The 15,202-nt window shown below is 50.0% G+C and overlaps 2 protein-coding genes across 2 annotated transcripts in view; one reads left to right on the forward strand and one right to left on the reverse strand.

Moving 5' to 3' along the window:
* Positions 1 to 8,203: 8,203 nt before the first annotated feature.
* TESK1 (testis associated actin remodelling kinase 1) lies at positions 8,204 to 12,890 on the forward strand. The gene is made up of 10 exons (XM_007455959.1): positions 8,204 to 8,769; positions 8,894 to 9,015; positions 9,147 to 9,195; positions 9,730 to 9,876; positions 10,213 to 10,295; positions 10,463 to 10,553; positions 10,800 to 10,883; positions 11,035 to 11,124; positions 11,258 to 11,372; positions 11,711 to 12,890. Exons 1-10 carry the CDS (start codon positions 8,551 to 8,553, stop codon positions 12,595 to 12,597), a joined length of 1,887 nt encoding a protein of 628 aa, XP_007456021.1. The 5' UTR covers positions 8,204 to 8,550; the 3' UTR covers positions 12,598 to 12,890.
* Positions 12,891 to 13,439: 549 nt separating this feature from the next.
* The window catches only part of CD72 (CD72 molecule), a 6,827-nt gene continuing 5,064 nt past the window's right edge, over positions 13,440 to 15,202 (reverse strand). Inside the window, exons 6-8 of the mRNA XM_007456020.1 lie at positions 15,059 to 15,201; positions 14,283 to 14,398; positions 13,440 to 13,584 (exon numbers count right to left, since the gene is read on the reverse strand). Of these exons, the coding sequence (XP_007456082.1) occupies positions 13,440 to 13,584; positions 14,283 to 14,398; positions 15,059 to 15,201 (404 nt within the window). The remainder of the gene's footprint in view (positions 13,585 to 14,282; positions 14,399 to 15,058; position 15,202) is intronic.

Consider the following 15,202-nt stretch of genomic DNA (forward strand, 5'->3'; position numbering starts at 1 on the left):
AAAAAAAAAAAAAAAAAAAAAAAAAAACAGGAAAACTAGAATGGTATGCTAAAAAATATATTTATTTAAGCCAAAAGAAGGCAGTAAAGGAGGAACAAAACAAAACAAAAAAGACATGAGACAATGAAAACATACATCCACACAAAAAACGTGTACATGATTGTTCATAGGAGCGTCATCAATAATAGCCAAAAAGTAGAAACAACCCAAATGACCATCAACTGATGAGCAGATAAATAAACATGGTATATTCATACAGTGGAATATTACTCAGAAATGAAAAAAGAATGAAGTACTGCTGCATGCTATAACATGCATGAACCTTGAAAACATTACACTAAGTAAAAGCAAGATAAAAGAGACCATATATTGTATGACTCCATACATGAAATGTCCAGAAGAGGCAAATCTATAGAATCAGAAAGTGAATTCATGGCGCCTAGGGCTGGAGGTAAGGGAGTTTTGGGTGGTGGTGGGTGTGGATACAGAGATTGACTGCTAATGGACATGAGGTGTCTCCTTCGTGATGAAAATATTCTAGAATTGATTGTGCTGATATTTGCACAACTCTGAATATAATAAAAACCACTGAATTATAAACTTTAAATGGGTGAATTATATCTCAGTATAAAGCTGCTTAAAAAATAAAATTATAGGGACTTTCCTGGTGGCACAGCGGTTAAGAATCTGCCTGCCAAAGCAGGGGACATGGGTTTGAGCCCTGGTGCAGGGAGATCCCACAAGCCGCGAAGTGACTAAGCCTGTGTGCCACAACTACTGAGCCTGTGCTCTAGAGCCCGTGAGCCACAACTACTGAGCCCGCATGCCATAACTACTGCAGCCCTCATGCCTAGAGCCTGTGTTCTGCAACAAGAGAAGCCACCACAATGAGAAGCCTGCGCACCACAACAAAGAGTAGCCCCTGCTTGCCGCAACTAGAGAAAGCCCACATGCAGCAACGAAGACCCAACGCAGCCAAAAAATAAGTAAATAAATTTATATAAAAAAATTTTTTAATAAAATTGCAAAATGCAAAGAAAAGCAACCCAAATCTAATAATGTAAAAAAAGAGAGAAAGAAAGGAAGGCAGGGAGGGAGGGAGGTTAGGAGAGAGGGAGGAAGGATGGAAGGGGGAAGGAAGGATACATCAAGATCAAGCTGGATTTATTCTATAAATGCAAAGTTGGTTTAACATTAGACAGGGAATATAATGTACCGTTGCTTAGAAATCTTTTTCCCCTTCCTACCACCACCTCTATAGACGGTATACTTTGGGCTTGGCCATATGGCTTGCTTTGGCCATTGGAATGTTGATAGACATGATGTGACCCAAAGACATGAAGAGCAGTTGCAAAACTTCTCCTGTCTTGCTCTTCTTCCATCACCACGGCAAGAACATGCCTAGGCTATCCTGCTGGTCCCAGGAGGAGTGAGAGACAGATGGAGCACAGCTAAACCATGGGGCCAATCCTAGTTTAGAATGCTGACCCCAGTCAAACCACAGATTTCTGAGAATAAATAACTGTTTTATGCCACTGAGTTTTTTTTAAATTTTACTGTAGTTGATTTACAATGTTGTGTTAATTTCTGCTCTATAGCAAAGTGACTCAGTTATACATATATATATATATATATATATATATATATATATATATATATATATATACATTCTTTTTCATACTCCTTTCCATTATGGCTTATCACAAGATATTGAATATAGTTCCCTGTGCTATACAGTAGGACCTTTTTGTTTATCCATTCTATATATAATAGTTTGCATCTGCTAACCCCAAACTCCCAATCCTTCCTTCCCCCGACCCCCCTTGGCAAGCACAAGTCTGTTCTCTATGTCTGTTTCTGAGTCTGTTTCTGTTTCGTAGATAAGTTCATTTGTGTCATTTTTTAGATTCCACATATAAGTGATAGCATATGTCTTTCTGTTTCTGACTTACTTCACTTAGTATGATAATCTCTAGGTCCATCCATGCAGCTGCAAATGTATGCCACTGAGTTTTGACATGGCTAGTTACATGGCACTTCTGTGATAATAGCTAATTGGTATTGGGAGCTACAAACAAACCTACAGTTAACATAAAACTTAATAGTGAAACATTAAAAGCATTCTTTTAAGATCAGGAAAAAGCACGAGTGTCTACTACCACTACTTCACTCAACATTGTACTGACGGTCTTAAGCAAAGGAATAGAAAGCAAAGGTATAAATATTAGAAAACTATAGGAATGATTTTGGATTTGATTCTCAGTGAGGTGACAGGTTTTGAGCAGAGTGACAAAATGATTCAACTTACACTTTAAAAGGGTATTCGGGCTACTGTGTAGAGAATAGGCTGCAAGGAGACAAAGGCATAGCAGAGAGACTATAAAGGAGGCTATTGCAATAACCCAGGCAAGAGACAGTGGTGGCTTAGATTGGGTTAGAGGCAGTGGAAATGTCAGAAGTGGTCAGGTTACGGATAGATTTCAAATGTAGAACATACATAAATTGCTGATGGGCTGGACATAGGATAGAGAGAATGAGAGGAATCAAGGATAACTCTAAATTGTCTTGCCTGGGCACCTAATAGGCTGCATTTATTGAGATGGGGAAGGCTTAGAAAAAAGCTGGGGAAGAGGGGGAGGATTCAAGAGCTCTGTTTTGTACCCATCGAATTTGAAAAGCCAACTAGATATCCAACTAGACATGATAAATAAGCAATTGAATACAGGAGTCTAGAGTTCAGAAGAGAGGTTGAGGTGGAGAAAAATGGGAGTCATTAGGGTATAAATAGAATTTAAAGCCTTGGAGTTAGGACTTCCCTGGTGGTGCAGTGGTTAAGAATCCACCTGCCAATGCAGGGGACAAGGGTTCGAGCCCTAGTCTAGGAAGATCCCACATGCCGCGGAGCAACTAAGCCCATGCGCCACAACTACTGAGCCCACATGCCACAACTACTGAAGCCTGTGTACCTAGAGCCCGTGCTCCGCAACAAGAGAAGCCACCACAATGAGAAGCCTGCACACTGCAACGAAAAGTAGCCCCCGCTCACCGCAGCTAGAGAAAGCCCGTGCGCAGCAATGAAGACCCAATGCAGCCAAAAATAAATAACATAAATAAATTAAAAAAAAAAAAAGATATGGTGGAGGGGACTGTTTTGAAAAGAATAGGTTATCAATATATTCATTTAGCTGCTCTTCCTAAGGTCAAATAACCTTATATCCCTAGTACCCATATTGTGGTCTCTAAATACCATTTCCAACTGAAAGGACCATGAGTCATTGGAAAAAATAGCCAATACCAGCTCCGGTCTAGGAATGCTCAAAATGAGCCTGGAACATTTTATTATATCAAATCCAAGAAACCTTAAGGGAGGGTTTCTTAAAGGTCATGTCAAAAGGACTCAGAAGCCAACTTGAATAAGTGTCCAGTGGCCAAGAAAAGGACAATTTAAGAATCAAAAATGAATTTTTAAATTGCCAATGATTGAGGCACATCATATATGTGTTAAATTATGAGTTCATGATGGTACTAAAAAAAGCAAACCTCATTGGTCACTGTTGGAGGATGCTACAGAACCAACTCACTACTTGAGAAGCTGGTAATATAAAAGGGAAACAGTCAAGCATTTTTCTTGCCTTTCCCACATAAAATATATCTCTGAGTAACAAATAGTTTAACGTGCATAAGTTTCTCTTTGTAGAGGTATCCTACCTAATAAAGAAGGAAGGACAGAAGGAGAATGTTATTTTTGAATTCCTGTATTAATGAACCTAGACCAGTGGTTCTCAATCAGGGACAATTTTGCCCCCGGGGGACAACTGACAATGTCTAGAGACATTTTTGATCATCGCAAATGGGGGAGTTGCTACTGACATCCAGTGGCTAGAGGCCAGGGATGCTGCTAAACATCCCTACAATGCACAGGACAGCCCCCTACTATAAAGAATTTATCCAGTCCAAAATGTCAATGGTGCCACATTTGACAAACTCTGGTCTAGACAATGATCATCATCAGTTACTAACATCACAAAAAGACCACCACTGTATACCTCATGATAAAAGTGTTAAACCACCGACAAATTAGTTTTGCCAAAATAATCAAATATAAACCTAATTGTCCCTAACTACCAATTTACTGGAAATACAGGGGACTGAAGAAATGCTAAATCACGCTAGAAGCTCAGCAAAATTCAGACTCTGAGAAACTCTACAGGACAAATGCCCTGGTTTCTTTAAAAAAAAAAAAAAAGTAAGGCAAAAAAGATAGTGGATGGAGTTATAAGAAACATATCAACTTCAAAGCATGGACCTTATTTAGATTTTGATTCAAATTAACAATTTTTTAAAACTAACTAAGTATAATTCAACAGGGGAAATATGAACAACTAGATACTGGATGGTATTAAGGGATTATTTTTTTAGGTGTGACATGGTACTGTGATTAAAGAAGAAACCTTATCTTTTAGAGGTAACACACTGAAATATTTATTGATGAAATGATATAATGTCAGAAATATGCACCAAATAACTGGGTGGGGGGAAAGAGCAGGAGTATAGATGAAACAAGATTGCCCATGAATTGATTATTGGAGGATCAATGGCATAGAAGGTACATGAAAGCAGATACCTTCACCTCAGCCTGGTCACTTATGGCAACAGTACAACTGAGGCATGGGTGATTTTGAACAATGGGTCTCCAACAAAATGGTCTTACCCAAGGTAAATAAGGGTTCATTGTTCTATGTGTTCTTCTTCTTTCTATTTTTTGCGTTTGACATTTTCCATCATAAAAAGTTTGAAAAAACAACAACAAAAGGATCTCCTAGTAGCCTAACTCAAGGAACATTTAAAACTCATCTTAGCACACCCCTCTGCACTATTTAATGCCGTTCATTATTCCACTTTTGCTAAACTCTCCATTCCTTCGATTCCACTTGCCACCAGTGTTTTTTTGTGGGGTTTTTTGGGAGTTTTTTTTGGCTGTGTCAGGTCTTCGTTGAGGCACACGGGGTCTTCATTGAGGCGTGCGGGATCTTTCATTGTAGCGTGGGCTCTTCGCTGAGATGCATGGGCTTCTCTCTACTTGTGGCGTGCAGGTTTTTCTGTCTCTAGTTGTGGCGCACGGGCTCCAGGGCGCGTGGGCTCAGTACTTGTGGCCCGCGGGCCCAGCTGCCCCGCGGGATGTGGGATCTTAGTTTCCCGACCAGGGATGGAACCTGCGTCCCCTGCATTGGAAGGCGGATTCTTTACCACTGGACCACCAGGGAAGTCCCGCCACTATTTTTTTTTTTTTTGCGGTACGCGGGCCTCTCACTGTTGTGGCCTCTCCCGTTGTGGAGCACAGGCTCCGGACGCGCAGGCTCAGCGGCCATGGCTCACGGGCCCAGCCGCTCCGCGGCATGTGGGATCATCCCGGACCGGGGCACGAACCCGTGTCCCCTGCATCAGCAGGCGCACTCTCAACCACTGCGCCACCAGGGAAGCCCTCCCGCCACTATTTTTTAAATCAGTGGACTTGAAAAGTATTCAGACATTCAGATGGATGCACAGATATATCGCTAGTTGAGTCATAGACTGGAGTTTGCATATTGTAATGTAAATATATGTCAACTCTATTCTAAACAGTTTTATTATGACTTTAATTAAATAAAAAAGGTTGTAAAATGTCATGTGTATGTGTGTACCGTATGTGTACTTCTTAAAACAGGTAAAAGTCCTGACTCTTTCATACACAGGTTTGAGTTTGAAATTACATTGTAAACACTTATGCTTTATTGCTCTAAATGAAGAATTTTACACACTCTTAAAAAAAAATTCTTCCTATATTTCAGCATGTTTCTGTGTCTCCTTCATGGACTTCATCCACCCACACTTTAATACTGTTGGTGTTCCCTAGAAGTCCATTGTCAGCCTATCTCTTCTTCCCTACTTGGATAATGGCATCCACCTTCAGTTTTCTTTACCATCACATCACCCCTTCGTTCATGGCAATCACCTACCTCCCCCACCCCCAACCTTTCCTCCTCCTGGATTCTTTATCTCAGTTGATACTCAGTCATCTAAGCTAGAAACTTTAAAATTATCCTGGCTGATGCTCTTTCTCTCTACGGACTGACTGACTTTGGATACTGATCAATCAAGTCTTCCCATTCTAGCTGATTGTTTCCTCCTCCCCTTCCCCATTATCCCTATCCTAGTTCAGTCCTCATCCTCTCCTCACCAGAAGCATTGTCAGCACCTCCTTCCTAATTAGTTTCCCTGCCTCCATACAACCACAATAATCTGTCTAAAACAGGAACCTGGCTCCTCTGCTTAGAATTACTATTACCAGCTATAGATATTCTCAAACTTGGATAAAGGGTCAGACACGAGTCGATTAAATTATTCTATTACTGAAACAAAAGGAGGCATAAATTCCTAGTGTTTACAGATCTTATACAACTATAGAAAACAAACTTACAAATTACATAGTTGTAGATGTTAACACTTAATGTGACGAATGAGCTTGTTTTGCTGAGACCAAATTGCCTCTGGAAGAATGAGTATGATGCATATGGCCTGTCTCCACTGGCTGTGGAAGGACTGTGAATCTCTCCAGCTCTTTCCTCTCCAACCTTGTGCGAAAACTTCGCTTGTACTGAGACAGCATCTGGCCATCTCTCGACCCTCCTGCACCGTTTATAATTTAAGACTGCCTTTATTCTTTTCTCATTAGCTCTTGACAATTAAATAGTATGAGGCTCTAACTCTCCACAAACATGGGACAGGACTCTGTCAGAAGGCGGTCACCCACACGGACGTGGACTGTGCAATTAATTTTCTTTTTAGCTTACCACAGAAATAGAAATATAGTACTTTAGAATATTTGAAAAGAACTCATCCTCGCTCCCTCAAGCTCTGTCGCAGCCCGTTTGACTCCCGAGGCCCACCTGCCTCCCTCCACGCCGCCGCTAGGTGGCAAGCGGCTCACCGACGCCCACCACCGCTAGACCCAGCCCAGTCGCCGGGATCGAGTGACGTCACCCATCCCCGGCGATGATTGGTTATTCCGCCGACCACCGGGGGGGAGGAGCCAGCGGAGAACCGAAAGTGTTGGGTACGGCGAGCGCACAGGGTCCTGAAACATTGCGTGCGCACTCAGGACCCCGCACCGCTTTAGAGGCTGGTTGCAGGTCCTCCTCCAGCCTGAGGGGGCAGACCGGATTCCTACGTGATGGGGGCGGTACCTGCCTAGAGGGGTCACACTGAGGGGAGGACTCACGTCGAGAGGAGGGGTCACAATGACTGGTGGAGTCACTCTGAGAGGTGGGGTCTCACTGGGTAGGAGGAACACACAAAGGAGGGGTGTCGCCCTGAGGGAATTCTGGTACACACTGATGGTGGCAGTGCCATACTGAGGAGAGGTCTCACTGAAAAAGAGAGGGGCCTCCGAGGGGAAACGGCTCCTTGAGGGGCGGGGTTTTGCCAAGGGGTAGGATCTTGCGCAGCGGGGCTTCCCTACAGGTGGAGGCTTCTCTTTTGAGAGAGAGGGGCATTTGGACGAAATAGTAAGAGTAAGGTACAGGCTGGGTGGTCACTTGACAGAGGCTCTGGAATCTGAACTTTTTTCAAGGGAGGCGGGATGGAGTGAGGAGGAGTCGGGGCCACACCCGGAATGGGCTGGCCAAGGGCTCACTACAGCTCCGGGGCATCACAACCGCCCGAGAAGGTAGAAAGTGTCAGGGAGTCCAGAGGTTTAAGGTGTAAAGGTCGAGAACTGGGAAATGGGCAGGCTGGGCCAGGGCAGAGGCTGGGAAGGCGGATAGGTTGCTGGGCTACCTCCGACTGTAGCTGGGCCAGAGGGGTCTACTTTTCTGCCCTGCCGGTCCTTGGAGCCCAGGAATCTGGCGGCTTCCGGAGCCAGACCCTCAACCGACAGTGACCTGAGGGAGGGAGGGGAGAAAGGATTCCCAGGGCAGCTAAAAGACATTTGAGCTGCGCGTACGCACAATCAGCCCTGAATTCCCTTCAGTTATTCAGCTCAGGCCTGAACTTATTTGACCCCGACGTCGCAGACCCACTCGCCTAGGGCGTCCCGGCTTCTGGTTGCGGGGTGCGCACCTGAGGGGGCGTGGCCGCGGCCCGGAGGCCGGGCTCGAAGGAGTTAAGCAGAGGCCCGGCTCAGCCCCGCCCCGGCAGGCCGCGGAGCCTGAGCCCCAGCGGCGAGGCTGAGCAGCCGCCGCCCGCCCGCCCGCCTCCGCCTGTGGGGAGCCCGCCCGCCTGCCCGCCGGCGCCCGGGAGCGCCACCGCCACCGCCCGGCCCAGGCCCAGGCCCTGTCCCAGGCCCTGCGCAGAGCGGAGCGGAGCGGCGTCCACCCGGGCCCAGCAAGCCGGCGCGGCGGGGGCGGGCCCAGGATCTTCGGCGTATCTTCCATTCTCCTGGGCGGGAGCGGGAGAGGGAGCGGGAGCCCCTGCGCCCCTGATCGGGCTGGGCCCGCTCCCATGGCGAGCGCGGCCTGCCCGGGACCCGGGGACCCTGCCATGTGAGGCAGGCCCCGGGCTGGGGGCCCGGCCATGGCCGGGGAACGGCCCCCACTACGGGGCCCAGGGCCCGGGCCCGGAGAGGCGCCGGGGGAGGGTCCTCCGGGGCCCGGGGGCGCGGGCGGAGGCCCGGGCCGGGGCCGCCCCTCCTCCTACCGGGCTCTCCGCAGCGCCGTGTCCAGCCTGGCGCGCGTGGACGATTTCCACTGCGCCGAGAAGATAGGGGCCGGCTTCTTCTCTGAGGTCTACAAGGTAGGACCAGCAGAGAGGGCAGAGGGGCGGGACCGAGACTTCGACGCCAGGCTGAAACTAGGGGGCCCGGACCCTGGCGACCCGCCCGACCTGCGCGGGACTCGCCATCCCCTGCTGCCCCCAGGTTCGGCACCGACAGTCAGGGCAAGTCATGGTGCTGAAAATGAACAGGCTCCCCAGTAACCGGGGAAACACGCTGCGGGAGGTGCAGCTGATGAACCGGCTCCGGCATCCCAACATTCTAAGGTGAGCGGCCCCAGCCGCTTGCTGGCAAGCTGGCTGGGGGAATAGGGGAAAGATCCCGCGGGAATAGTGGGAACTGTGGAGAGGCCGGGGCTCTTATAGCCTACACTGCTATCTTTCCCATCCTCTTCCAGGTTCATGGGGGTCTGTGTGCACCAAGGGCAGCTGCACGCTCTTACAGAGGTGAGGATGGGCCAGGAAGGGGGGTACTCCACCACAACCACCACCAAGGGGAGAGAGAGTCAGCGGCCTGGTGCATCTACAGAGGAGTAATGAGAGGCAACAGGACCCGGGGGAGGCTTCCCTGAACTTCCCTTCAGGCAAACCACAAATAAAAGGCCTCAGCTGGTGCCAGTCCTTTTTATCCTTTAGAAGGGTGCTGTCCAACAGATCTTTCTGCAGTGATAAAAATGTTCTGTAGCTGTGCTGTCCAAAACCATAGCCACTAGCCACATGTGGCTAAGGAGCACTGGAAATGTGGCTAGTGTGACAGGAACTGAATGTTTAATTTTATTTAAACTTAATAATTTAAATTTAAATAGGTGCACCTGTGTGGGACATGCTAGCCTTAGGATATGAATGGGGGACCCTAGGGCACAGACTCACCCTCTTGACTTTTGTGATCCTCCTGAGTGTCCCCAAGCTTGTAACCGGGAGACCTAGAGGACAGACTGAAACTTTGATATCCATTCCCCTTCTCCTACCCCTATTTCCCAGTATATGAATGGGGGGACCCTGGAACAGCTGCTCAGCTCCCCCGAACCCCTATCCTGGCCTGTCAGGCTCCGCCTGGCTTTGGACATTGCCCGCGGCCTGCGGTACCTGCATGCCAAAGGTGTATTCCACCGAGACCTCACATCCAAGGTAGGCTGGCCAGGTGGGTGGAGGCATGAAAGGGGATTTGAGATTAGATCATAACTATCCCGTGGGTATTGGAATGCGGATAATAGACAGCATTAGGATGTTGGGGCAGCAAGACACTGGAGAATGGGGGACTGGGGTGAGGGGAGTGCTCTGAGGGACTGGGTACCATGCTGTGTTTGGAGTGATGGATGATGTTGCAAGATTGGTGTGCGTTGGAAAACTGGGAGATCAGAGAGGGTTGGGGTTATTCTGGAGTGACAGGTCCTTGGGGTGCATTTTGGGAGATCAGAGAACAGAAGGTAATGGGTATGTGGGGATGCTATATGTATATGTCAGAACTGTCTGATCCGGCGGGAAGACCGAGGCTTCACAGCTGTTGTGGGCGACTTTGGGCTGGCTGAAAAGATTCCTGTGTATAGGTGAGGTGAATGCCCCATCCCCCTAAATCTCCCAGATGCCCCTTATCTAAGTGAAGCCCACAGGGACATTTCCCTTGGGGGTAGCGAGGGGGCTGACCTCATCCCCTTTTGTTTGGGGAGGGTGTCTGAGTAGGATGTTCCTGACCACTCTGCCCCTGCCCCTGCAGGGAAGGGGCAAGGAAGGAGCCGTTGGCTGTGGTGGGTTCCCCATACTGGATGGCTCCAGAGGTGTTGCGGGGTGAGCTGTATGATGAGAAGGTAAGATATCAACCCTTCAGATCCCCAAGGCCTTCCAGAGACCCTTGAGATACTCTTATAAGGCTCCATCCCAAGTCCCTCAGCAACCCTACCAGATATTCAGAAGACCCCCAAGATCCCCTTTACCCCTGACACCCCTTCCAACACATGAAAACTGTCAAGACTCCCCCAAATTCTGACGTATTCTGACAAAATTCTTACATGAAACTGTCAATGCCTCCCCCTGACACTCGCTCCTACCCCTAGGCCGACGTCTTTGCCTTTGGGATTGTCCTCTGTGAGCTCATCGCACGAGTACCTGCGGACCCTGACTACCTACCCCGTACTGAGGTGAATGATGCGTCCAGGTTTAAAAGGAGGAACTCCAGACTAGGCACATCATAACCAGGGAGGGTTCCCTGGAGGTTGAGGTCCTGACTGGGGGACAGCAGGAGAACTTGAGGAAGGCTGACTTGGAGGCCCCTCCTCTCTGTCCCCACAGGACTTTGGCCTGGATGTGCCTGCTTTCCGAACCCTGGTAGGGGATGACTGCCCACTGCCCTTCCTGCTCCTGGCCATCCACTGCTGCAGTGTAAGAGCCTCACTCCCTCCCTGCCCCCACCCCCACCCACCATCTGACAAGGCCAGCTGGCCCAGATGACAGGAGGAAACTCAGGGACCCTCTTCTGGAGCACTGAGTTAAGCTGCCCGTCTCTCCCCATCAGATGGAACCTAGCACTCGTGCTCCCTTCACTGAAATCACCCAGCACCTGGAATGGATCCTGGAGCAGCTGCCTGAGCCAGCCCCCCTCCTCAGGGCTCCCCTGGCACACAGTCAGGGTAAGTGAGCACAACTGGGGTCCTTTTGCCTCTCTCTTCCTTAGAACTCAGAATCATCTGGGGAGACTAAGTGTTTTTATTAGTTGAGAAGCCTAGGGGCAGGAGTGGGGTGAGAGGACATCTCAGAGAAGATAGTTTTCTAATTCTAGAGCCTGAGGGAGGGGAACAAGGAAAGAAGAGGTAAAGGGGGCTGGAGGGGACATCTCCCCCTTTCCAAAGCACCCTGTGGGACGCCCTTTTCTCAGCTCTAGTCCCACCAGCCTCCTGGTGAATAATGAGATCCTCAGGGAACTATGATCAATGCTGAGAACAGTGACCACAGACTTCTCTGTCTACAGGGTCTGTTCCAAGAGGGGGCCCCTCTGCCACACTTCCCAGGCCAGACCCTCGGCTCTCCCGAAGCCGGTCAGACCTCTTCCTGCCCCCATCGCCAGAATCGCCCCCCAACTGGGGGGACAATCTGACTCGAGTCAACCCCTTTTCACTACGGGAAGACCTCAGAGGTGGCAAGATCAAGCTCCTGGACACACCCAGCAAGCCAGTTGCCCCCCTACCCCTTGTACCACCATCACCAGTGCCCTCCACCCACCTGCCCTTGGTGACCACTCCAGAGACCTTGGTCCAGCCTGGGACACCTGCCCGCCGCTGCCGCTCACTACCATCATCCCCTGAACTTCCCCGACGTATGGAAACAGCACTGCCAGGTCCTGGCCCTCCTGCTGTGGGCCCCTCGGCTGAAGAGAAGATGGAGTGTGAGGGCAGTAGCCCTGAGCCAGAACCCCCGGGACCAGCTCCCCAGCTGCCTCTGGCCGTGGCCACAGACAACTTCATCAGCACTTGTTCCTCAGCCTCCCAGCCCTGGTCCCCTAGATCAGGAGCCCCCCTTAACAACAACCCCCCAGCCGTGGTGGTGAACTCCCCACAAGGCTGGGCTGGGGAGCCCTGGAACCGGGCCCAGCATAGCCTGCCCCGTGCAGCAGCCCTGGAGCGGACAGAACCCTCGCCGCCCCCGTCAGCCCCCCGGGAGTCCGAGGAGGGGCTGCCCTGCCCTGGCTGCTGCCTCAGCCCCTTCAGCTTTGGCTTCCTGTCCATGTGCCCCCGCCCCACACCAGCTGTGGCCCGCTACCGCAACCTGAACTGCGAGGCGGGCAGTCTCCTCTGCCACCGGGGGCACCATGCCAAGCCACCCACAACCAGCCTGCAGCTGCCTGGGGCACGCTCTTAGCAGTGGGGCCTGTGGTCTCCGGCCTCCACCCTTGGCCTTCAGGATGCCCTGTGAGGACAGAGCGCACATGCTGGACTGTGCCAGCCCCGACTGGGCTGAGCAGCTCTTCTCCCTGTAGAGGGGAACCTCGGCGTGGACGTGAGGAACAGAACATTTCCTTTGCATCCCCTGAGCTTGCTCTCCCGTGGGGATCACTGAACCAGACAAAGCGTTGCTGACACACGAGACTAACACGTGCAAATTATTTAAAAATATTTCAATAAAACTGCCTGGCTGGCTCCGGGCTGCCCCTATCCGCTCAGCCCGTGCGCCCTCCCCACCCATTCCACTATGGGAGGTTTTGGGGGAGGCCAAAATCTCTTCTAGAAGCTGCTTCACACTTTCCCTCGGAACAGTCCAGTTTCTGGGACAGGATCTCTTTTGGCAGCAGGATTGCCTAGAAATGTTGAGCATGGATCAGCCCTTGGCCAGGCACTGTCCAGGCAGAGTGAGGACACGCTGGAGGGTGGTGGATCTTAGGACCTGCAGGCTACAGCTTAGGGATGAAGGGCACAGGCTCTTGTTGGCGTGAGTATCTGGAGGATTAAAGCATCAGGGAGCTCCACAGTTGACTGTCCCTAAGAACCCTCATCCAGCTCACCCCATCTCCTCCCCAGCTCCCTGGACAGCCACATAGCCAGCCTCCCCTGCCCAGCACCCCCTTACATAAGAACAGCCTGGAGGCTGTGGACATGGCTGTCACTTACAGGAACAAGTTTTCCCCCTGGCCTCTGGGCCCCTGCCCTGAGACCCTCTGCCCCCGGACTCCCACGCCTCAGTCCCATCCCTGACACTTACCCAGCTCAGTGCAAAGAGGGGTCCCCATCTGGATAACTGAAAGCTTCCAACTCACAGATGAAGGGAAGAGAAGAATGACAGTCCTCTGCCTTCAGACCCGCTAGCCTCTCGCCGTCTACCTTGACACATCTTTGGCTTTGACTATAAAACCTAAAGGGTGGTGAGGCAGCACTGGGATAAGTTCTGGCGCCCTCCTATCCCATCCTCCCTTCTCTTGCCCTGCACAAACCTAACCCAAGTCCTAACTCACCCTGCCTACCTAAAGCCGTGTGTGGGATGGTTCAGGTACAGGTGTCTGGACCCCAACCCGAAGAGGCTAGAGGACCAGGGAGGGAAAAGAATCACCCAAGGTCCTAAAGATGGAAACTCCAGTTAGGTAACTACCCTGTTTCAGGGTCCCTGGGGTTGATCCTCAAAGTTACCCCATTGCTTCCTTTCTCACTTCCCTGGGGCAACTCTGGTATACCAAGTGGCCTTGACTAAAAAAGTACAACCTCAGTTTGGGTAGCCTTGTCTGGGCTGAGAAGTTAGAAGGCCGGGGTTCTTTATCAGCTGTGAAGCCCTAGCTAAATCCTCAACTTATCCCCCTGAGAGAAAGATGACATAGGTCCCAAACTGGTAATTTTTTTTTTTTTTAATCACGTGCCAGGGACGACTAGGTACTGGGGATAGAATAGAAAGCAAGCCTGCCTGTTATTAATCAAATAGAAGAAATGGACAAATGGGCAATTATAACATTGATTTGTGAAAAAGTTTTGAGAGTAGGACCTGGAGGGAGATCTCATTACTGTGTCTTTATGAAGGGATTATAGAGGATTTTTGTTGCCCAAAAGTCCTAACAAACTTACCCATTGTATCTTGTACCATCACTCCACTGCCAGAACTTATTTCTGAAGTCAACCCAGTATGATTCAGCTGAACCACCTTGTGCCAACACCTTACGTAAGCTTCTGGCATAATAAACCTGAAGGGAGATTCGGAGAGACCAGAGGTGTGTGAGGAGTGATGGGAAATACTGGAATGGGAGGAGGGAGGGGGTGTTGGGAGGAGGGGACCTGGGCTGATGGAAGAAAATGAACACTAGAGAGGCTATGAGCTTTGGCAAGAGGACTGTGCCCGACCTTGGTGCGTGACATCGGCTCATCGGTGACCATCCCCGCATCCTTCAAGTGCCACACTGCAGATGCAGGCTGACCCTTCAGTTCACGTGCATGCATGTGCGCACGCGCACGCACACACACACATGCTGGGTAAGAATTTCTGCCAGCCTTTGAAGAAGAGTCATACTGTGGGCTGTTCTGGTCACAAGGAACCAATCCCTACAATCCAGCCCACCAGGTATGGAACCTGTCTGCCTGAGAAGCCATGAGAGTCAAAGAACCTGTTCAGCAGCCCAGAGCTGACCAGAAAGCTGAGAGATGAGAAACAGGTTAACGTAAAGATGGCTCGTTAAGTTTCAACTCTCACGCCAACCCTAATCAGTTAATAGGGCCATCTGGAGCACTGTGCTGAGAAGCTGCATGGAAAAGGGACGCACGCCCTGTGTGCGCTGCCATCGCTGACTTGATGACGTGTCCCTTTACCCAACAATACCCATACCGTCTTTGAATAGGGGTTTTCTTACTCCATATGAATGAGTGTCGCTGATTTTGGCCAGTTCAGAGGACAGAGATTTACAATGTCTTTGGCTCTCCTCCCAACTTCTCTTAGTAATTGAGATGTAAAAGCAACTCCTCTCATTCGGTATCCATCCCAAGGGACAGCAGGA

Source organism: Lipotes vexillifer, unplaced genomic scaffold (assembly GCF_000442215.2).
Source record: "Lipotes vexillifer unplaced genomic scaffold, Lipotes_vexillifer_v1.1 scaffold920, whole genome shotgun sequence".
NCBI classification, from domain to species: Eukaryota; Metazoa; Chordata; class Mammalia; order Artiodactyla; family Lipotidae; genus Lipotes; species Lipotes vexillifer.